Source organism: Salmo salar, chromosome ssa25, assembly GCF_905237065.1.
Source record: "Salmo salar chromosome ssa25, Ssal_v3.1, whole genome shotgun sequence".
In the NCBI taxonomy this organism is placed as follows: domain Eukaryota; kingdom Metazoa; phylum Chordata; class Actinopteri; order Salmoniformes; family Salmonidae; genus Salmo; species Salmo salar.
In genome coordinates, this window is record NC_059466.1 from 53,549,881 (window position 1) to 53,573,045 (window position 23,165).

Sequence of the window (23,165 nt, forward strand, 5' to 3'; positions counted from 1 at the left end):
CACTAGGTCAGGATATTAAACCTCCTCCATGTATATCTCACTAGGTCAGGGTATTAAACCTCCTCCATGTATATCTCACTAGGTCAGGATATTAAACCTCCTCCATGTATATCTCACTAGGTCAGGATATTAAACCTCCTCCATGTATATCTCACTAGGTCAGGATATTAAACCTCCTCCATGTATATCTCATTAGGTCAGGGTATTAAACCTCCATGTATATCTCACTAGGTCAGGATATTAAACCTCCTCCATGTATATCTCACTAGGTCAGGATATTAAACCTCCTCCATGTATATCTCATTAGGTCAGGGTATTAAACCTCCATGTATATCTCACTAGGTCAGGATATTAAACCTCCTCCATGTATATCTCACTAGGTCAGGATATTAAACCTCCTCCATGTATATCTCACTAGGTCAGGATATTAAACCTCCTCCATGTATATCTCACTAGGTCAGGGTATTAAACCTCCGCCATGTATATCTCACTAGGTCAGGGTATTAAACCTCCTCCATGTATATCTCACTAGGTCAGGGTATTAAACCTCCTCCATGTATATCTCACTAGGTCAGGATATTAAACCTCCTCCATGTATATCTCACTAGGTCAGGATATTAAACCTCCGCCATGCATATCTCACTAGGTCGGGGTATTAAACCTCCTCCATGTATATCTCACTAGGTCAGGATATTAAACCTCCTCCATGTATATCTCACTAGGTCAGGATATTAAACCTCCTCCATGTATATCTCACTAGGTCAGGATATTAAACCTCCTCCATGTATATCTCACTAGGTCAGGATATTAAACCTCCTCCATGTATATCTCACTAGGTCAGGATATTAAACCTCCTCCATGTATATCTCACTAGGTCAGGATATTAAACCTCCTCCATGTATATCTCACTAGGTCAGGATATTAAACCTCCTCCATGTATATCTCACTAGGTCAGGGTATTAAACCTCCTCCATGTATATCTCACTAGGTCAGGGTATTAAACCTCCTCCATGTATATCTCACTAGGTCAGGATATTAAACCTCCTCCATGTATATCTCACTAGGTCAGGATATTAAACCTCCGCCATGCATATCTCACTAGGTCAGGATATTAAACCTCCTCCATGTATATCTCACTAGGTCAGGATATTAAACCTCCTCCATGTATATCTCACTAGGTCAGGGTATTTAAGCCTTAACCTTTATTTAACTAGACAAGTCAGTTAATAACACATTTTTATTTACAATGGCGGCCTACGCCGGCCAAACCCTGACGATGCTGAGCCGCCCTATGGGACTCCCAACTCACGACCAGCTATGATACAGCCTGGAATCGAACCAGGGTCTGTAGTGACGCCTCTAGCACTGAGATGCAGTGCCTTAGACCGCTGTGATACAGCCTGGAATCAAACCAGCGGGTCTGTAGTGACGCCTCTAGCACTGAGATGCAGTGCCTTAGACCGCTGTGCCACTCAGGAACACTCATTCATGATTTCCTTAAGAGCATGAGGGTGATAGTTTGTAGTGCGATTTCCTTTACGGTCCATTGAGGTATTTAAAACCACATTGTAATCTCCCACCATAATAAAAGTCTTGTATTGCTTGTGGCGTTGATCAATTATTATATATATATTTTCAAAGAAGCTTGGATCATCATTATTTGGACCGTATAGGTTAATGAGCCATATATGTTTATGGTCCAATAACATATTTAAAATCATCCATCTAACTTGCAGATCTGTTTGGACAATTTGCACATTCGGATCAATATTACTGTTAATCAATATCATCACCCCTTTTGAGTTTCTTTGCCCCATGGGAGAAGTATATTTTACCCCCCAGTCCATTTTCCACACCAAACTCAAATCAAATGTATTTATAAAGCCCTTCTTACATCAGCTGATATCTCAAAGTGCTGTACAGAAACCCAGCCTAAAACCCCAAACAGCAAGCAATGCAGGTGTAGAAGCACGGTGGCTAGGAAAAACTCCCTAGAAAGGCCAAAACCTAGGAAGAAACCTAGAGAGGAACCAGGCTATGAGGGGTGGCTAGGAAAAACTCCCTAGAAAGGCCAGAACCTAGGAAGAAACCTAGAGAGGAACCAGGCTATGAGGGGTGGCTAGGAAAAACTCCCTAGAAAGGCCAAAACCTAGGAAGAAACCTAGAGAGGAACCAGGCTATGAGGGGTGGCCAGTCCTCTTCTGGCTGTGCCGGGTGGATATTATAACAGAACATGGCCAAGATGTTCAAATGTTCATAAATTACCAGTATTGTCAAATAATAATAATCATAGTAGTTGTCGAGGGTGCAACAAGTCAGTAACACAAGAGTAAGTGTCAGTTGGCTTTTTCATAGCCGATCTTTGAGAGTATCTCTACCGCATCATCTACCACTGTTGAATGAGTTTCCTGTTAAAAATATATATATTCCTTCTCTTTGAGCCAGATAAACAATATTTATCTTTTCTTATCTGCTAAGCCATTACAATTAAAACTGGCTATACTTATTTCCCCATTTACCACAATGCACTGGCGTATTACATCATTTATGCAGCAGCGTAGAATACATTTTTTGGACTCACCTTGTTGTGCTGTTCTCACTTAGACAGGAAGGTGGCGCAGCGGTTGTTCTTGTGGGCAAAATGTTGTCATCAATGTCTGGCATTCTCTGGATTTATGGGGCTTTCAAGACAACTGGGAACTCGGAGAAAAACAAGGTTGAATCATGACGTCAGTGATCTTCAGGTCGGAGCTCTAGAAAGGAGGTCCGAATTCCCGACTTGGAATTCCGAGTTGGATGACCGTTCAAAGCGTATTTTCCCAGTCGGAGATCGGTTTTTATTTTTTTTTCCCCCCATAGTTCCCAGTTTTCTTGAAGTCACTGAAGTCTGAGATTTCTCAGTTTCCAGTTGTGTTGAAAGCGGCAGAAGTCATGCTGGATTGACAGCGTGGCCAATGTTGAACATTTCTCCTGTTAATTAAGCTTAGAAAAGAGACCCTTAAACCCAGATTTGGGACCACACACCCACTCCACTGAATAGCAGGCTGGTGATTGCTTTGCATTGCTTACAGTTAGCCACTGATTCCTTCCAAACCACTCATTGTTGAATTTGCTATTTCCAAGTTGTTGTGTAACGTTTATGTCCAATGGCCGATGAGCACCGATATGTTTTATCTATAAATTCTCTTCATATGACGAGGTTTGAAAAGGATTTGCCAGTAGATTGTCAACTTGATTCATGAAAATGACTGCTAGTGAAGATTTTGAAAGTATGATGTTGACATGATCAGTCCAATCAAAGCTACTGTAGATATAACGTGATTTGACGTCATTTTATCTGTGGCCAATGACCTTGAGCCTTCTTGGATGGGCACTTCTAATGTAACTCTACGGCAGCACCCGAGGGGCTTGACCTTGAGCTCTCCACGTAGATTTGGCGGTGAGTTTAGAATGAGGCTGTGACGTTACAAAATGGTGGAAAAAGTCAAGGGGTCTGAATACTTTCCGAATGCTCTGTATGGGCCATCCGAGATGACCTAAAAAAAAAAACAGGGCACTTCGATAGAGCCATGACCAGACGTGACTTTTTTTGTACCAGGTTAGGAGAATTTTCACCGCAGGTTAAGAGAATAAGGTTAAAGTTAGGAAAAGGGGGTACATTTTTTTTTTTTTATAATAATTGGTGGTTGTCCTATTTGAAACGTACAAGGTTAGGGGAAAGTGGAAGAGGTAAGAGGGTTTACTCCACCCAAAATCTATCCACGAAAATAAGACCATGAAGTGAGGAAGTGTGTTGCATTGAGAAATCCCATGCAGCCTTCAAGTTGAAACACTGGAATGTGAGATGGGAACATCCCAATCATTATTTCCTTGAATGATATTAAATTTGAGAGTCATTATTTCTATGTAGCCTTAATTTTCCACCTTCAAAACGTCTTCCATGCGGCTGCCTGCCCAGTTAACACTGAATCTGATTGAATTTAGGCCTCATGCTCTTTAAACTAACTCAGTGATGTTTGTGTTCGGGTGGATTTTGCAGAATAATGTATTCATGTATAAATTTGATATTTTGGTTTAAAGAATTTATTGAAGAAATGTAAGTACTCTTCAGAAAGCCAGTGGGACAGTAGAGTCCCAGTGTTATAGTGGGTCAATTATAACACTGGTTCAGATCTTATAGAGAAAAATACAAAAATATTATTTTATTAACTTGAGAGAATTCTACATAGACGTACAGACGCAAGTTCAGACGTAAATTCAGACCAATCATTTAAACCATACAGAGATATATTTTGACGTACTGCTCCAATGTGGCATTTCTTCAGTGATGCATCGATCTCGATCAACAAACCACCTGAACCGCTGTCCAGTCACTACTGAGGAAATGGTTTCAGTACTTGTATAGTGATAGTCTACATGTAGACTATCTAGACAGAGAGGGTGCTACTGTAATGTACAGGTTAAAGGGATACATTGGGTCATTTTGACAATGAAGCCAGTTATCTACTTCCACACAGTCAGATAAATGGTGTCCAGGGCAGATGGACAGTTGAAATCCGTTTGGTCACGTTTCCTTCATCCTCCACCCCGTCGTCTTCGACCTCACATCATGTCCAGCTGTAGGGGAAGAACCACGGTAATGAAGTCACAGATACCAACCGTTGATCTTTTTGGTTGTGTAGCCGCCAACCCCCAACGAACACACTTTCTCCCTGTAAATGTAAAAGGGTAAGACTCACCAGGTCGTCCACATCTCCCGTATCGTCCACCACAGCTGCTACGACCTCCTCTTTCTTCTCCTCTGCAGTCAGGAACTAAGGGCAGAGGCAGGCGTCAATCAGGAAATAGGACTGGACAACTTCTCGTCAGTCATAATACAACCACTCAGATATACTGAACAAAAAATATAAAAACGCAACAATTTCAAAGATTTTACTGAGTTACAGTTCATATAAGTAAAATCAGTCAATTGAAATAAATTCATTAGGTCCTAATCTATGGATGATTTCACATGATTGGGCAGTGGCACAGCCATGGGTGGGCCTGGGATGGCAGTGGCACAGCCATGGGTGGGCCTGGGATGGCAGGGGTGCAGCCATGGGTGGGCCTGGGATGGCATAAGCCCACCCACTGGGGAGGCAGGTCCAGCCAATTAGAATCAGTTTTTCCCCCCACAAAATGGTTTTATTACAAACAAAAATACTCATCAGCACCCCCCTTCAGACGATCCCACAGGTGAGGAAGCAGAATGTCCTGAGCTGGCGTGGTTACACGTGGTCTGCGGTTGAGGCCAAATACTCTAAAAATGACGTTGGAGGTGGCTTATGGTAGAGAAATTAACATTAAATTCTCTGGCAACAGTTCTGGTAGACCGTCTTTGCAGTCAGCATGCCAATTGCACTCTCCCTCATTGTATTTTTTTAGAGAGGCCTTTTATATACACACACAAGGTGCACCTGTGTAATGATCCTGCTGTTTAATCAGCTTCTTGATATGCCACACCTGTCAGGTGGATGGATTATCTTGGCAAATGAGAAACGCTCACAAACAGGGACGTAAACTAAATGTGCGCACAAAATTTGAGAGAAATAAGCTTTTTTTGTGAGTATGGAAAATTTCTGGGATCTTTTATTTCAGCTCATGAAACTAACACTTTACATGTTGCCTTTATATTTTTTTTTGTGGGTCTGTTTACTTCAATGGACCATTCTAACGCCTGGTCACCCAGGAGACAGCTGGTTCTCCTGTACCTGCTTGGCATCATGACTGGAGAACCGGCTCCCGTCAACTTCGTCCTTGTTGATCAGAGTCAGGGCATCTGTTAATCAATACCACAATCAATAACCTGCTCACAGAACGCTGCTTTAATGACGAGCGGTAACATGAGGCCTGCTACTGTACCTTGGACTAGCATATCCCAGAATTCCTGAAGGCCTCTAACGGGAATACTCGTCTTCAGAGACTGGATGTAGCTGTTGTAGTGATCAGCATTCCCAACCTGGAGAGGGAGTTACAATAGATCAGCATTACCTACCTACCTACCTACCTACCTACCTAGAGGGAGTTACAATAGATCAGCATTACCTACCTACCTACCATAGATCAGCATTACCTACCTACCTACCTACCTACCTAGAGGGAGTTACAATAGATCAGCATTACCTACCTACCTACCTACCTACCTACCTAGAGGGAGTTACAATAGATCAGCATTACCTACCTACCTACCATAGATCAGCATTACCTACCTACCTACCTACCTACCTAGAGGGAGTTACAATAGATCAGCATTACCTACCTACCTACCTAGAGGGAGTTACAATAGATCAGCATTACCTACCTACCTACCTAGAGGGAGTTACAATAGATCAGCATTACCTACCTACCTACCATAGATCAGCATTACCTACCTACCTACCTACCTACCTACCTACCTACCTACCTACCTACCTACCTAGAGGGAGTTACAATAGATCAGCATTACCTACCTACCTACCTAGAGGGAGTTACAATAGATCAGCATTACCTACCTACCTACCTAGAGGGGAGTTACAATAGATCAGCATTACCTACCTACCTACCATAGATCAGCATTACCTACCTACCTACCTACCTACCTACCTACCTACCTACCTAGAGGGAGTTACAATAGATCAGCATTACCTACCTACCTACCTAGAGGGAGTTACAATAGATCAGCATTACCTACCTACCTACAGTGTAACGTGTTGTATTGAATGGAGGGAGTTACCATATATACAGTGTAACGTGTTGTATTGAATGGAGGGAGTTACCATATATACAGTGTAACGTGTTGTATTGAATGGAGGGAGTTACCATATATACAGTGTAACGTGTTGTATTGAATGGAGGGAGTTACCATATATACAGTGTAACGTGTTGTATTGAATGGAGGGAGTTACCATATATACAGTGTAACGTGTTGTATTGAATGGAGGGAGTTACCATATATACAGTGTAACGTGTTGTATTGAATGGAGGGAGTTACCATACATACAGTGTAACGTGTTGTATTGAATGGAGGGAGTTACCATATATACAGTGTAACGTGTTGTATTGAATGGAGGGAGTTACCATATATACAGTGTAACGTGTTGTATTGAATGGAGGGAGTTACCATAGATCAGCATTACCTACCTACCTACCTAGAGGGAGTTACAATAGATCAGCATTACCTACCTACCTACCATAGATCAGCATTACCTACCTACCTACCTACCTACCTACCTACCTACCTACCTAGAGGGAGTTACAATAGATCAGCATTACCTACCTACCTACCTAGAGGGAGTTACAATAGATCAGCATTACCTACCTACCTACAGTGTAACGTGTTGTATTGAATGGAGGGAGTTACCATATATACAGTGTAACGTGTTGTATTGAATGGAGGGAGTTACCATACATACAGTGTAACGTGTTGTATTGAATGGAGGGAGTTACCATATATACAGTGTAACGTGTTGTATTGAATGGAGGGAGTTACCATATATACAGTGTAACGTGTTGTATTGAATGGAGGGAGTTACCATATATACAGTGTAACGTGTTGTATTGAATGGAGGGAGTTACCATATATACAGTGTAACGTGTTGTATTGAATGGAGGGAGTTACCATATATACAGTGTAACGTGTTGTATTGAATGGAGGGAGTTACCATACCTACAGTGTAACGTGTTGTATTGAATGGAGGGAGTTACCATACCTACAGTGTAACGTGTTGTATTGAATGGAGGGAGTTACCATAGATCAGCATTACCTACCTACCTACCTAGAGGGAGTTACCATATATACAGTGTAACGTGTTGTATTGAATGGAGGGAGTTACCATATATACAGTGTGACGTGTTGTATTGAATGGAGGGAGTTACCATACCTACAGTGTAACGTGTTGTATTGAATGGAGGGAGTTACCATATATACAGTGTAACGTGTTGTATTGAATGGAGGGAGTTACCATATATACAGTGTAACGTGTTGTATTGAATGGAGGGAGTTACCATATATACAGTGTAACGTGTTGTATTGAATGGAGGGAGTTACCATACCTACAGTGTAACGTGTTGTATTGAATGGAGGGAGTTACCATACCTACAGTGTAACGTGTTGTATTGAATGGAGGGAGTTACCATAGATCAGCATTACCTACCTACCTACAGTGTGACGTGTTGTATTGAATGGAGGGAGTTACCATATATACAGTGTAACGTGTTGTATTGAATGGAGGGAGTTACCATATATACAGTGTAACGTGTTGTATTGAATGGAGGGAGTTACCATATATACAGTGTAACGTGTTGTATTGAATGGAGGGAGTTACCATATATACAGTGTAACGTGTTGTATTGAATGGAGGGAGTTACCATATATACAGTGTAACGTGTTGTATTGAGTGGTCACCTGGACAGACTGCTCTCTGAAGGTCTGGATACAGGGAATGCACTTGATGTAGTAGTTCATGTTCTTGTTGCCAAGCAACTGCTCTATCCTGCCAGTCAGCTGTTGACACACTGGAGGACACATACAGACATGATGGGGTCATGATGGGGTCAGGATGGGGTCATGACAGGTCAAACGCTAGCCAGAGGGGTATCCTACCAAGCAAGCTACTCAGGGTTCTCTAAAGCTAGCCAGCTTCAGTTAGCTTCACATTCTATCTCAGGCTAATCAAAATAAAAACATTTTAATCTTTATATAACTACGCACATCAGTTAAGAACAAATTCTTATTTACAATGTCGGCCTAGGAACAGTGGGTTAACTGCCTTGTTCAGGGGCAGAACGACAGATTTTTACCTTGTCAGCTCGGGGATTCGATCCAGCAACCTTTCGTTTGCCCAACTCTCCAACCACTAGGCTACCTGCTGGTTACTGGCCCAACTCTCCAACCACTAGGCTACCTGCTGGTTACTGGCCCAACTCTCCAACCACTAGGCTACCTGCTGGTTACTGGCCCAACGCTCTAACCACTAGGCTACCTGCTGGTTACTGGCCCAACTCTCTAACCACTAGGCTACCTGCTGGTTACTGGCCCAGCGCTCTAACCACTAGGCTACCTGCTGGTTACTGGCCCAACACTCTAACCACTAGGCTACCTGCTGGTTACTGGCCCAACGCTCTAACCACTAGGCTACCTGCTGGTTACTGGCCCAACGCTCTAACCACTAGGCTACCTGCTGGTTACTGGCCCAACGCTCTAACCACTAGGCTACCTGCTGGTTACTGGCCCAACTCTCCAACCACTAGGCTACCTGCTGGTTACTGGCCCAACGCTCTAACCACTAGGCTACCTGCTGGTTACTGGCCCAACGCTCTAACCACTAGGGTACCTGCTGGTTACTGGCCCAACGCTCTAACCACTAGGCTGCCTGCTGGTTACTGGCCCAACACTCTAACCACAATGCTACCTGCTGGTTACTGACCCAACGCTCTAACCACCAGGCTACCTGCTGTTTACTGGCCCAACGCTCTAACCACTAGGCTACCTGCTGGTTACTGACCCAACGCTCTAACCACCAGGCTACCTGCTGGTTACTGGCCCAACGCTCTAACCGCTAGGCTGCTCTAACCACTAGGCTACCTGCTGGTTACTGGCCCAACACTAACAACTAGGCTGCCTGCTGGTTACTGGCCCAACTCTCTAACCACTAGGCTACCTGCTGGTTACTGGCCCGACGCTCTAACCACTAGGCTACCTGCTGGTTACTGGCCCGACGCTCTAACCACTAGGCTACCTGCTGGTTACTGGCCCAACGCTCTAACCACTAGGCTACCTGCTGGTTACTGGCCCAACGCTCTAACCACTAGGCTACCTGCTGGTTACTGGCCCAACGCTCTAACCACTAGGCTACCTGCTGGTTACTGGCCCAGCGCTCTAACCACTAGGCTACCTGCTGGTTACTGGCCCAGCGCTCTAACCACTAGGCTACCTGCTGGTTACTGGCCCAACGCTCTAACCACTAGGCTACCTGCTGGTTACTGGCCCAACGCTCTAACCACTAGGCTACCTGCTGGTTACTGGCCCAGCGCTCTAACCACTAGGCTACCTGCTGGTTACTGGCCCAACGCTCTAACCACTAGGCTACCTGCTGGTTACTGGCCCAGCGCTCTAACCACTAGGCTACCTGCTGGTTACTGGCCCAACGCTCTAACCACTAGGCTACCTGCTGGTTACTGGCCCAACGCTCTAACCACTAGGCTACCTGCTGGTTACTGGCCCAACGCTCTAACCACTAGGCTACCTGCTGGTTACTGGCCCAACGCTCTAACCACTAGGCTACCTGCTGGTTACTGGCCCAACGCTCTAACCACTAGGCTACCTGCTGGTTACTGGCCCAACGCTCTAACCACTAGGCTACCTGCTGGTTACTGGCCCAACGCTCTAACCACTAGGCTGCTCTAACCACTAGGCTACCTGCTGGTTAATGGCCCAACGCTCTAACCACTAGGCTGCTCTAACCACTAGGCTACCTGCTGGTTACTGGCCCAACGCTCTAACCACTAGGCTGCTCTAACCACTAGGCTACCTGCTGGTTACTGGCCCGACGCTCTAACCACTAGGCTACCTGCTGGTTACTGGCCCGACGCTCTAACCACTAGGCTACCTGCTGGTTACTGGCCCAACGCTCTAACCACTAGGCTACCTGCTGGTTACTAGCCCAACGCTCTAACCACTAGGCTACCTGCTGGTTACTGGCCCGACGCTCTAACCACTAGGCTACCTGCTGGTTACTAGCCCAACACTCTAACCACTAGGCTACCTGCTGGTTACTGGCCCAACGCTCTAACCACTAGGCTACCTGCTGGTTACTGGCCCAGCGCTCTAACCACTAGGCTACCTGCTGGTTACTGGCCCAGCGCTCTAACCACTAGGCTACCTGCTGGTTACTGGCCCAACGCTCTAACCACTAGGCTACCTGCTGGTTACTGGCCCAGCGCTCTAACCACTAGGCTGCTCTAACCACTAGGCTGCTCTAACCACTAGGCTACCTGCTGGTTACTGGCCCAACGCTCTAACCACTAGGCTACCTGCTGGTTACTGGCCCAGCGCTCTAACCACTAGGCTGCTCTAACCACTAGGCTGCTCTAACCACTAGGCTACCTGCTGGTTACTGGCCCAACGCTCTAACCACTAGGCTACCTGCTGGTTACTGGCCCAACGCTCTAACCACTAGGCTACCTGCTGGTTACTGGCCCAACGCTCTAACCACTAGGCTACCTGCTGGTTACTGGCCCAACGCTCTAACCACTAGGCTACCTGCTGGTTACTGGCCCAGCGCTCTAACCACTAGGCTACCTGCTGGTTACTGGCCCAGCGCTCTAACCACTAGGCTACCTGCTGGTTACTGGCCCAACGCTCTAACCACTAGGCTACCTGCTGGTTACTGGCCCAACGCTCTAACCACTAGGCTACCTGCTGGTTACTGGCCCAGCGCTCTAACCACTAGGCTACCTGCTGGTTACTGGCCCAACGCTCTAACCACTAGGCTACCTGCTGGTTACTGGCCCAGCGCTCTAACCACTAGGCTACCTGCTGTTTACTGGCCCAACGCTCTAACCACTAGGCTACCTGCTGGTTACTGGCCCAACGCTCTAACCACTAGGCTACCTGCTGGTTACTGGCCCAACGCTCTAACCACTAGGCTACCTGCTGGTTACTGGCCCAACGCTCTAACCACTAGGCTACCTGCTGGTTACTGGCCCAACGCTCTAACCACTAGGCTACCTGCTGGTTACTGGCCCAACGCTCTAACCACTAGGCTGCTCTAACCACTAGGCTACCTGCTGGTTAATGGCCCAACGCTCTAACCACTAGGCTGCTCTAACCACTAGGCTACCTGCTGGTTACTGGCCCAACGCTCTAACCACTAGGCTGCTCTAACCACTAGGCTACCTGCTGGTTACTGGCCCGACGCTCTAACCACTAGGCTACCTGCTGGTTACTGGCCCGACGCTCTAACCACTAGGCTACCTGCTGGTTACTGGCCCAACGCTCTAACCACTAGGCTACCTGCTGGTTACTAGCCCGACGCTCTAACCACTAGGCTACCTGCTGGTTACTGGCCCGACGCTCTAACCACTAGGCTACCTGCTGGTTACTAGCCCAACACTCTAACCACTAGGCTACCTGCTGGTTACTGGCCCAACGCTCTAACCACTAGGCTACCTGCTGGTTACTGGCCCAGCGCTCTAACCACTAGGCTACCTGCTGGTTACTGGCCCAGCGCTCTAACCACTAGGCTACCTGCTGGTTACTGGCCCAACGCTCTAACCACTAGGCTACCTGCTGGTTACTGGCCCAGCGCTCTAACCACTAGGCTGCTCTAACCACTAGGCTGCTCTAACCACTAGGCTCTAACCACTAGGCTGCTCTAACCACTAGGCTGCTCTAACCACTAGGCTACCTGCTGGTTACTGGCCCAACGCTCTAACCACTAGGCTGCTCTAACCACGAGGCTGCTCTAACCACTAGGCTGCTCTAACCACTAGGCTTCTCTAACCACTAGGCCTCTCTAACCACTAGGCCGCTCTAACCACTAGGCCGCTCTAACCACTAGGCCGCTCTAACCACTAGGCCGCTCTAACCACTAGGCCGCTCTAACCACTAGGCCGCTCTAACCACTAGGCCGCTCTAACCACTAGGCCGCTCTAACCACTAGGCCGCTCTAACCACTAGGCCGCTCTAACCACTAGGCTGCTCTAACCACTAGGCTCTAACCACTAGGCTGCTCTAACCACAAACCCACTCCTATCCAGAAAATATTTATCACAATTGTATTTGTCAAACAAAAGTTTAAAATGCGTTCTGTCATTGCTAAATAATATATATTTTAACTTATTATTAAAAAATTAAAAAAAATAAAAAAATAAACTCTCCCTCAAATGAAGGGGGTCATGGCGCAATCTTTGTGAGGGAGGGAATCTGATTGGTCCACAACTCACAGCTGAGACACTTCATTCAGGATAAATGGAGTTAGCCCTGAGTTAGCCTGCCCTGGACCAGGTTAGTTCTGAATGCAGGATAGTGGAGTTAGCCCTGAGTTAGCCCTGAGTTAGCCTGCCCTGGACCAGGTTAGTTCTGAATGCAGGATAGTGGAGTTAGCCCCGAGTTAGCCTGCCCTGGACTAGGTTAGTTCTGAATGCAGGATAGTGGAGTTAGCCCCGAGTTAGCCCCGAGTTAGCCCCGAGTTAGCCTGCCCTGGACCAGGTTAGTTCTGAATGCAGGATAGTGGAGTTAGCCCTGAGTTAGCCCTGAGTTAGCCTGCCCTGGACCAGGTTAGTTCTGAATGCAGGATAGTGGAGTTAGCCCTGAGTTAGCCCTGAGTTAGCCTGCCCTGGACCAGGTTAGTTCTGAATGCAGGATAGTGGAGTTAGCCCTGAGTTAGCCCTGAGTTAGCCTGCCCTGGACCAGGTTAGTTCTGAATGCAGGATAGTGGAGTTAGCCCTGAGTTAGCCCTGAGTTAGCCCTGAGTTAGCCCTGAGTTAGCCCTGAGTTAGCCTGCCCTGGACCAGGTTAGTTCTGAAGGATTCCTTGCTATAGAAATGTACCTGGCTAAAAGGTGAGCCACATTCAGATGACTAGTTATCCCGAGTTGAACTCATCAGTTAACATACAGTATTAGAACACCTGATTGGTAGGATACCCCCTCATGGTCATCTTGCCAATGACCATAAGAGCTGTCGAGACTGTACAAACAGATCTGGGACCAGGCTAGGCAGAAACTGTGGGCCATGAGACTCGTTTGAGAAGGAGAGACAGTAGAACCAGCCAATCATCATCTCACCCTCTCCAAACGGAAGACTCTTCTGGCGAATCAGAGTGCGGAAATCCCGTGCTGGATCTACACTGCCCACCTGGTAGAGGAACACACAGGTAAACATACAGCACACCTGGTAGAGGAACACCTGGTAGAGGAACACAGGTCAACATACAGAACACCTGGTAGAGGAACACCTGGTAGAGGAATACACAGGTAAACATACAGCACACCTGGTAGAGGAACACCTGGTAGAGGAACACAGGTCAACATACAGCACACCTGGTAGAGGAACACCTGGTAGAGGAACACAGGTCAACATACAGCACACCTGGTAGAGGAACACCTGGTAGAGGAATACACAGGTAAATATATGATATAATTGTAGTGGTAGGAGAACAGGTAAATATATAGTACACCTAGCAGGAGAACACCTGGACACACACACACACACACACTACCAGCCAAAAGTTCGAAGACACCTACTCATTCAAGGGTTTTTCTTAATTTTCTACATTGTAGAATAATAATGAAGACATCAAAACTATGAAATTACACATATGGAATCATGTAGCAACCAAAAGTGTTAAATCAAAATCAAAATATATTTTATTTTTGAGATTCTTCAAAGTAGCCACCCTTTGCCTTGATGACAACTTTGCACACTCTTGGCATTCTCTCAACCAGCTTTATGAGGTAGTCACCTGGAATGCATTTCAATTAACAGGTGTGACGCTGTCCTCAAACCTGTAGCGTAGCTGTCCAGGACGACGCTGTCCTCAAACCTGTAGCGTAGCTGTCCAGGACGACGCTGTCCTCAAACCTGTAGCGTAGCTGTCCAGGACGACGCTGTCCTCAAACCTGTAGCGTAGCTGTCCAGGACGACGCTGTCCTCAAACCTGTAGCGTAGCTGTCCAGGACGACTCTGGGCCAATTGTCCTCAAACCTGTAGCGTAGCTGTCCAGGACGACGCTGTCCTCAAACCTGTAGCGTAGCTGTCCAGGACGACGCTGTCCTCAAACCTGTAGCGTAGCTGTCCAGGACGACGCTGTCCTCAAACCTGTAGCGTAGCTGTCCAGGACGACGCTGTCCTCAAACCTGTAGCGTAGCTGTCCAGGACGACGCTGTCCTCAAACCTGTAGCGTAGCTGTCCAGGACGACGCTGTCCTCAAACCTGTAGCGTAGCTGTCCAGGACGACTCTGGGCCAACTGTCCTCAAACCTGTAGCGTAGCTGTCCAGGACGACGCTGTCCTCAAACCTGTAGCGTAGCTGTCCAGGACGACGCTGTCCTCAAACCTGTAGCGTAGCTGTCCAGGACGACGGAGTGACATGTTGTGTTGTTTTGTTTGTAAAATGCATATATTATCTAAGTATTTGTATCAGTCCAGAAGTTATTTTATACTTAACGTTTTTGATGTAAATGCAAATGGAGTAACACTTTATACATTTATTATATATAAAATGGGCGAAGTGTAACACTTCCTGTTTCAATGGCCTCAGTGAGTTATGTAATCCATGTTCAGAGCCAACTCCTGCTTTTAGGTGGCCCGTACAAATACTAGATGATACACACATGTGCATACATTTGTCAACTTTTTGTAGTTCATTTTGTGTGCTGGTTTTTCGGAGTTGGTTTTGATTCATCGGCTCAGAAACACTGATTGATTCATCGGCTCAGAAACACTGATTGATTCATCGGCTCAGAAACACTGATTGATTCATCAGCTCAGAAACACTGATTGATTCATCGGCTCAGAAACACTTGATTGATTCATCGGCTCAGAAACACTTGATTGATTCATCGGCTCAGAAACACTGATTGATTCATCGGCTCAGAAACACTTGATTGATTCATCGGCTCAGAAACACTTGATTGATTCATCGGCTCAGAAACACTTGATTGATTCATCGGCTCAGAAACACTGATTGATTCATCGGCTCAGAAACACTGATTGATTCATCGGCTCAGAAACACTTGATTGATTCATCGGCTCAGAAACACTTGATTGATTCATCGGCTCAGAAACACTTGATTGATTCATCGGCTCAGAAACACTTGATTGATTCATCGGCTCAGAAACACTTGATTGATTCATCGGCTCAGAAACACTTGATTGATTCATCGGCTCAGAAACACTGATTGATTCATCAGCTCAGAAACACTTGATTGATTCATCGGCTCAGAAACACTGATTGATTCATCGGCTCAGAAACACTTGATTGATTCATCGGCTCAGAAACACTTGATTGATTCATCGGCTCAGAAACACTTGATTGATTCATCGGCTCAGAAACACTTGATTGATTCATCAGCTCAGAAACACTTGATTGATTCATCAGCTCAGAAACACTTGATTGATTCATCGGCTCAGAAACACTGATTGATTCATTGGCTCAGGAACATTTAGTTGATAGCTGATGGTGTATAGTTAGATATAACAGTGGAATGCCTGTAGACCGATTCGCTTGGGCCTGTTGGAATGAATGATCATGTAAACTGAATGGCGGTATCACGTTTGAAGCAACAATTCCCTTCCTCATGCACATTACATTACATTTTACATTTTAGTCATTTAGCAGACGCTCTTATCCAGAGCGACTTACAGTAGTGAATGCATACATTTCATTTCATGCATTTTTTTTTTAACGTCCTGGCCCCCCGTGTCCCACCTCAGGGATTTCCAAAAGACTGTAATGTTTGACATGAAGGTAAATATTCAAACCCCTTGTGTGGGAAGGATACGTGACCTCTGCTTTATGTGTTTCTTCCCGCATCTCCCCCTCTCGCCAATGCTGGTAGCCTCTCCTGCATGCAGAATACCCCACTCACAGGGCCAAGGCAGGGCCAGGGACAGGGACAAGGCAGGGACAGGGCCAGGGACAGGGCCAAGACAGGGACAGGGACAGGGCCAAGGCAGGGCCAGGGACAGGGCCAAGGCAGGGACAGGGACAGGGCCAAGGCAGGGACAGGGCCAAGACAGGGGCAGGGCAGGGACAGGGACAGGGACAGGGCCAAGACAGGGACAGGGACAGGGCCAAGGCAGGGACAGGGACAGGGCCAAGACAGGGGCAGGGCAGGGACAGGGACAGGGGCAGGGCCAAGGCAGGGACAGGGACAGGGCCAAGGCAGGGACAGGGACAGGGACAGAGCCAAGGCAGGGACAGGGACAAGGCAGGGCCAGGGACAGGGACAGAGCCAAGGCAGGGACAGGGACAAGGCAGGGCCAGGGACAGGGACAAGGCAGGGCCAGGGACAGGGCTAAGGCAGGGACAAGGCCAAGGCAGGGCCAGGGGCAGGGCCAAGACAGGGACAGGGACAGGGACAGGGCCAAGGCAGGGACAGGGACAGGGACAGGGCCAAGACAGGGCCAGGGCCAAGACAGGGCCAGGGACAGGGCTAAGGCAGGGACAGGGACAGGGCTAAGGCAGGGACAGGGCCAAGACAGGGCCAGGGACAGGGCTAAGGCAGGGACAGGGACAGGGCCAAGGCAGGGACAGGGACAGGGACAGGGACAGGGCCAAGGCAGGGGCAGGGCCAAGACAGGGCCAAGGCAGGGACAGGGACAGGGACAGGGCCAAGGCAGGGACAGGGCCAAGACAGGGCCAAGGCAGGGACAGGGCCAAGACAGGGACAAGGCAGGGGCAGGGCCAAGACAGGGCCAAGGCAGGGACAGGGACAGGGACAGGGCCAGGGACAGGGCCAAGGCAGGGCCAGGGACAGGGACAGGGACAGGGCCAGGGACAGGGCCAAGGCAGGGCCAGGGACAGGGACAGGGCCAAGGCAGGGACAGGGCCAAGACAGGGCCAAGGCAGGGACAGGGCCAGGGACAGGGCCAGGGACAGGGCCAGGGCCAAGGCAGGGACAGGGCCAGGGACAGGGCCAGGGACAGGGCCAGGGACAGGGCAGGGACAGGGACAGGGCAGGGACAGGGCCAAGGCAGGGACAGGGCCAAGGCAGGGACAGGGCCAAGGACAGACCTTTTTGGGAGCAGGTTAAAAAATAAATACATTTTTTAAAATAAAAGTAACAAATAATTACAGAGCAGCAGTAAAATAACAATAGCGAGGCTATATACGGGGGGTACCGGTACAGAGTCAATGTGCGGGGGCACCGGTTAGTCGAGGTAATTGAGGTAATATGTACATGTAGGTAGAGTTAAAGTTACTATGCAATGATAATAAACAGAGAGTAGCAGCAGCGTAAAAAGAGGGGGGGGCAATGCAAATAGTCTGGGTAGCCATTTGATTAGCTGTTCAGGAGTCTTATGGCTTGGGGGTAGAAGCTGTTTAGAAGCCTCTTGGTCCTAGACTTGGAGCTCCAGTACCGCTTGCCGTGTGGTAGCAGAGAGAACAGTCTATGACTTTGGGTGGCTGGAGTCTCTGACAATTTTTAGGGCCTTCCTCTGACACCGCCTGGTATAGAGGTCCTGGATGGCAGGAAGCTTGGCCCAGGTGATGTACTGGGCCGTTTGCACTACCCTCTGTAGTGCCTTGCGGTCGGAGGCCGAGCAGTTGCCATACCAGGCAGTGATGCAACCAGTCAGGATGCTCTCGATGGCGCAGCTGTAGAACTTTTTGAGGATCTGAGGTCAAAAGTTTGGACCTACTCATTCAAGGGTTTTTCTTTATTTGTACTATTTTCTACATAGTAGAATAATAGTGAAGACGTCAACTATGAAATAACAAATATGGAATCATGTAGTAACCAAATAAGTGTTAAATCAAAATCTATTTTATATTTTAGATTCTTCAAAGTAGCCCCCCCTAAGCGCGTTAGGCCAGTAACCAAAAGGTTGCTGGATCGAATCCCCGAGCTGAGATGGTACAAATCTGTTGTTCTGCCCCTGAGCAAGGCAGTTAACCCACTGTTCCCCGGGCCCTGAGCTAGGCAGTTAACCCACTGTTCCCCGGGCCCTGAGCAAGGCAGTTAACCCACTGTTCCCCGGGCCCTGAGCAAGGCAGTTAACCCACTGTTCCCCGGGCCCTGAGCAAGGCAGTTAACCCACTGTTCCCCGGGCCCTGAGCAAGGCAGTTAACCCACTGTTCCCCTGGCCCTGAGCAAGGCAGTTAACCCACTGTTCCCCGGGCCCTGAGCAAGGCAGTTCCTGTCAGTGTGTAGAGTCCTGTCAGAGTCCTGTCAATGTGTAGAGTCCTGTCAGTGTGTAGAGTCCTGTCAGTGTGTAGAGTCCTGTCAGAGTCCTGTCAGTGTGTAGAGTCCTGTCAGTGTGTAGAGTCCTGTCAGTGTGTAGAGTCCTGTCAGTGTGTAGAGTCCTGTCAGTGTGTAGAGTCCTGTCAGAGTCCTGTCAGTGTGTAGAGTCCTGTCAGTGTGTAGAGTCCTGTCAGTGTGTAGAGTCCTGTCAGAGTCCTGTCAGTGTGTAGAGTCCTGTTAGAGTCCTGTCAGACTGTAGAGTCCTGTCGGTGTGTAGAGTCCTGTCGGTGTGTAGAGTCCTGTCAGAGTGTAGAGTCCTGTCAGAGTCCTGTCGGTGTGTAGAGTCCTGTCAGTGTGTAGAGTCCTGTCAGTGTGTAGAGTCCTGTCAGTGTGTAGAGTCCTGTCAGTGTGTAGAGTCCTGTGTGTGTAGAGTCCTGTCAGAGTCCTGTCAGTGTGTAGAGTCCTGTCAGTGTGTAGAGTCCTGCCAGAGTGTAGAGTCCTGCCAGAGTGTAGAGTCCTGCCAGAGTGTAGAGTCCTGCCAGAGTGTAGAGTCCTGCCAGAGTGTAGAGTCCTGTCAGTGTGTAGAGTCCTGTCTGTGTGTAGAGTCCTGTCAGAGTCCTGTCGGTGTGTAGAGTCCTGTCAGTGTGTAGAGTCCTGTCAGTGTGTAGAGTCATGTCAGAGTGTAGAGTCCTCTCAGTGTGTAGAGTCCTCTCAGTGTGTAGAGTCCTGTCAGAGTCCTGTCAGTGTGTAGAGTCCTGTCTGTGTGTAGAGTCCTGTCAGTGTGTAGAGTCCTGTCAGTGTGTAGAGTCCTGTCAGTGTGTAGAGTCCTGTCAGAGTGTAGAGTCCTCTCAGTGTGTAGAGTCCTCTCAGTGTGTAGAGTCCTGTCAGAGTGTAGAGTCCTGTCAGAGTCCTGTCAGAGTCCTGTCAGTGTGTAGAGTCCTGTCAGTGTGTAGAGTCCTGTCAGTGTGTAGAGTCCTGTCAGTGTGTAGAGTCCTGTCAGAGTCCTGTCAGTGTGTAGAGTCCCGTCAGAGTGTAGAGTCCCGTCAGAGTGTAGAGTCCCGTCAGTGTGTAGAGTCCCGTCAGTGTGCAGAGTCCCGTCAGTGTGTAGAGTCCCGTCAGAGTGTAGAGTCCCGTCAGAGTGTAGAGTCCCGTCAGAGTGTAGAGTCCCGTCAGAGTGTAGAGTCCCGTCAGAGTGTAGAGTCCCGTCAGAGTGTAGAGTCCCGTCAGAGTGTAGAGTCCCGCCAGAGTGTAGAGTCCCGCCAGAGTGTAGAGTCCCGCCAGAGTGTAGAGTCCTGCCAGAGTGTAGAGTCCTGCCAGAGTGTAGAGTCCTGCCAGAGTGTAGAGTCCTGTCAGTGTGTAGAGTCCTGTCTGTGTGTAGAGTCCTGTCAGAGTCCTGTCGGTGTGTAGAGTCCTGTCAGTGTGTAGAGTCCTGTCAGTGTGTAGAGTCATGTCAGAGTGTAGAGTCCTCTCAGAGTCCTGTCGGTGTATAGAGTCCTGTCAGTGTGTAGAGTCCTGTCTGTGTGTAGAGTCCTGTCAGTGTGTAGAGTCCTGTCAGTGTGTAGAGTCCTGTCAGAGTGTAGAGTCCTCTCAGTGTGTAGAGTCCTCTCAGTGTGTAGAGTCCTGTCAGAGTGTAGAGTCCTGTCAGAGTCCTGTCAGAGTCCTGTCAGTGTGTAGAGTCCTGTCAGTGTGTAGAGTCCTGTCAGTGTGTAGAGTCCTGTCAGTGTGTAGAGTCCTGTCAGAGTCCTGTCAGTGTGTAGAGTCCTGTCAGAGTGTAGAGTCCCGTCAGAGTGTAGAGTCCCGTCAGAGTGTAGAGTCCCGTCAGAGTGTAGAGTCCCGTCAGAGTGTAGAGTCCCGTCAGTGTGTAGAGTCCCGTCAGTGTGCAGAGTCCTGTCAGTGTGCAGAGTCCTGTCAGAGTGTAGAGTCCCGTCAGAGTGTAGAGTCCCGTCAGAGTGTAGAGTCCCGTCAGAGTGTAGAGTCCCGTCAGAGTGTAGAGTCCCGTCAGTGTGTAGAGTCCTGTCAGTGTGTAGAGTCCTGTCAGAGTCCTGTCAGTGTGTAGAGTCCTGTCAGTATGTAGAGTCCTGTCAGTGTGTAGAGTCCTGTCAGAGTCCTGTCTGTGTGTAGAGTCCTGTCTGTGTGTAGAGTCCCGTCAGTGTGTAGAGTCCCGTCAGAGTGTAGAGTCCCGTCAGAGTGTAGAGTCCTGTCAGAGTTCTGTCGGTGTGTAGAGTCCTGTCGGTGTGTAGAGTCCTGTCAGTGTGTAGAGTCCTGTCAGTGTGTAGAGTCCTGTCAGTGTGTAGAGTCCTGTCAGTGTGTAGAGTCCTGTCAGTGTGTAGAGTCCTGTCAGTGTGTAGAGTCCTGTCAGTGTGTAGAGTCCTGTCAGAGTGTAGAGTCCTGTCAGTGTGTAGAGTCCTGTCAGTGTGTAGAGTCCTGTCAGTGTGTAGAGTCCTGTCAGAGTCCTGTCAGTGTGTAGAGTCCTGTCAGTGTGTAGAGTCCTGTCAGTGTGTAGAGTCCTGTCAGTGTGTAGAGTCCTGTCAGTGTGTAGAGTCCTGTCAGAGTCCTGTCAGTGTGTAGAGTCCTGTCAGTGTGTAGAGTCCTGTCAGAGTCCTGTTAGAGTCCTGTCAGAGTGTAGAGTCCTGTCGGTGTGTAGAGTCCTGTCGGTGTGTAGAGTCCTGTCAGAGTCCTGTCAGTGTGTAGAGTCCTGTCAGAGTGTAGAGTCCTGTCAGAGTCCTGTCGGTGTGTAGAGTCCTGTCAGTGTGTAGAGTCCTGTCAGTGTGTAGAGTCCTGTCAGTGTGTAGAGTCCTGTCAGTGTGTAGAGTCCTGTGTGTGTAGAGTCCTGTCAGAGTCCTGTCGGTGTGTAGAGTCCTGTCAGTGTGTAGAGTCCTGCCAGAGTGTAGAGTCCTGTCAGTGTGTAGAGTCCTGTCAGAGTGTAGAGTCCTCTCAGTGTGTAGAGTCCTCTCAGTGTGTAGAGTCCTCTCAGTGTGTAGAGTCCTGTCAGAGTGTAGAGTCCTGTCAGAGTCCTGTCAGAGTCCTGTCAGAGTCCTGTCAGTGTGTAGAGTCCTGTCAGTGTGTAGAGTCCTGTCAGTGTGTAGAGTCCTGTCAGTGTGTAGAGTCCTGTCAGTGTGTAGAGTCCTGTCAGTGTGTAGAGTCCTGTCAGAGTCCTGTCAGTGTGTAGAGTCCTGTCAGTGTGTAGAGTCCTGTCAGTGTGTAGAGTCCTGTCAGTGTGTAGAGTCCCGTCAGTGTGTAGAGTCCCGTCAGTGTGTAGAGTCCCGTCAGAGTGTAGAGTCCCGTCAGAGTGTAGAGTCCCGTCAGAGTGTAGAGTCCCGTCAGAGTGTAGAGTCCCGTCAGAGTGTAGAGTCCCGTCAGAGTTTAGAGTCCCGTCAGTGTGTAGAGTCCCGTCAGTGTGTAGAGTCCCGTCAGTGTGTAGAGTCCTGTCAGTGTGTAGAGTCCTGTCAGAGTCCTGTCAGTGTGTAGAGTCCTGTCAGTGTGTAGAGTCCTGTCAGAGTCCTGTCTGTGTGTAGAGTCCTGTCTGTGTGTAGAGTCCCGTCAGTGTGTAGAGTCCCGTCAGAGTGTAGAGTCCTGTCAGAGTCCTGTCGGTGTGTAGAGTCCTGTCAGTGTGTAGAGTCCTGTCAGTGTGTAGAGTCCTGTCAGAGTGTAGAGTCCTGTCAGAGTGTAGAGTCCTGTCAGAGTGTAGAGTCCTGTCAGTGTGTAGAGTCCTGTCAGAGTCCTGTCAGAGTCCTGTCAGTGTGTAGAGTCCTGTCAGTGTGTAGAGTCCTGTCAGTGTGTAGAGTCCTGTCAGTGTGTAGAGTCCTGTCAGTGTGTAGAGTCCTGTCAGAGTCCTGTCAGTGTGTAGAGTCCTGTCAGTGTGTAGAGTCCTGTCAGAGTCCTGTCAGTGTGTAGAGTCCTGTTAGAGTCCTGTCAGAGTGTAGAGTCCTGTCGGTGTGTAGAGTCCTGTCGGTGTGTAGAGTCCTGTCAGAGTCCTGTCGGTGTGTAGAGTCCTGTCAGAGTGTAGAGTCCTGTCAGAGTCCTGTCGGTGTGTAGAGTCCTGTCAGTGTGTAGAGTCCTGTCAGTGTGTAGAGTCCTGTCAGTGTGTAGAGTCCTGTCAGTGTGTAGAGTCCTGTGTGTGTAGAGTCCTGTCAGAGTCCTGTCGGTGTGTAGAGTCCTGTCAGTGTGTAGAGTCCTGCCAGAGTGTAGAGTCCTGTCTGTGTGTAGAGTCCTGTCAGTGTGTAGAGTCCTGTCAGAG

The 23,165-nt window shown here is 48.4% G+C and overlaps 1 protein-coding gene and 1 long non-coding RNA gene across 6 annotated transcripts; both read right to left on the minus strand.

Annotated features, from left to right (window-relative positions):
* Positions 1 to 4,065: 4,065 nt before the first annotated feature.
* LOC106592031 (X-ray repair cross-complementing protein 5) lies at positions 4,066 to 13,956 on the minus strand. Its single transcript, XM_045707306.1, has 6 exons — positions 13,806 to 13,956; positions 8,423 to 8,532; positions 5,902 to 5,998; positions 5,751 to 5,818; positions 4,740 to 4,814; positions 4,066 to 4,617 (listed from the first exon to the last, which is right to left on the minus strand). Exons 1-6 carry the CDS (start codon positions 13,900 to 13,902, stop codon positions 4,603 to 4,605), a joined length of 462 nt encoding a protein of 153 aa, XP_045563262.1. The 5' UTR covers positions 13,903 to 13,956; the 3' UTR covers positions 4,066 to 4,602.
* On the minus strand, positions 6,006 to 8,409 carry LOC106586963 (uncharacterized). 5 transcript variants are annotated; one of them, XR_006761921.1, is made up of 4 exons: positions 6,582 to 8,409; positions 6,391 to 6,538; positions 6,261 to 6,348; positions 6,006 to 6,224 (listed from the first exon to the last, which is right to left on the minus strand). It is a non-coding gene; the product is annotated as an uncharacterized lncRNA (long non-coding RNA). The 5 variants fall into 5 exon arrangements; XR_006761922.1 differs by having other exon boundaries at positions 6,006 to 6,386; positions 6,451 to 6,538; XR_006761919.1 differs by having other exon boundaries at positions 6,006 to 6,348.
* Positions 13,957 to 23,165: the final 9,209 nt, after the last annotated feature.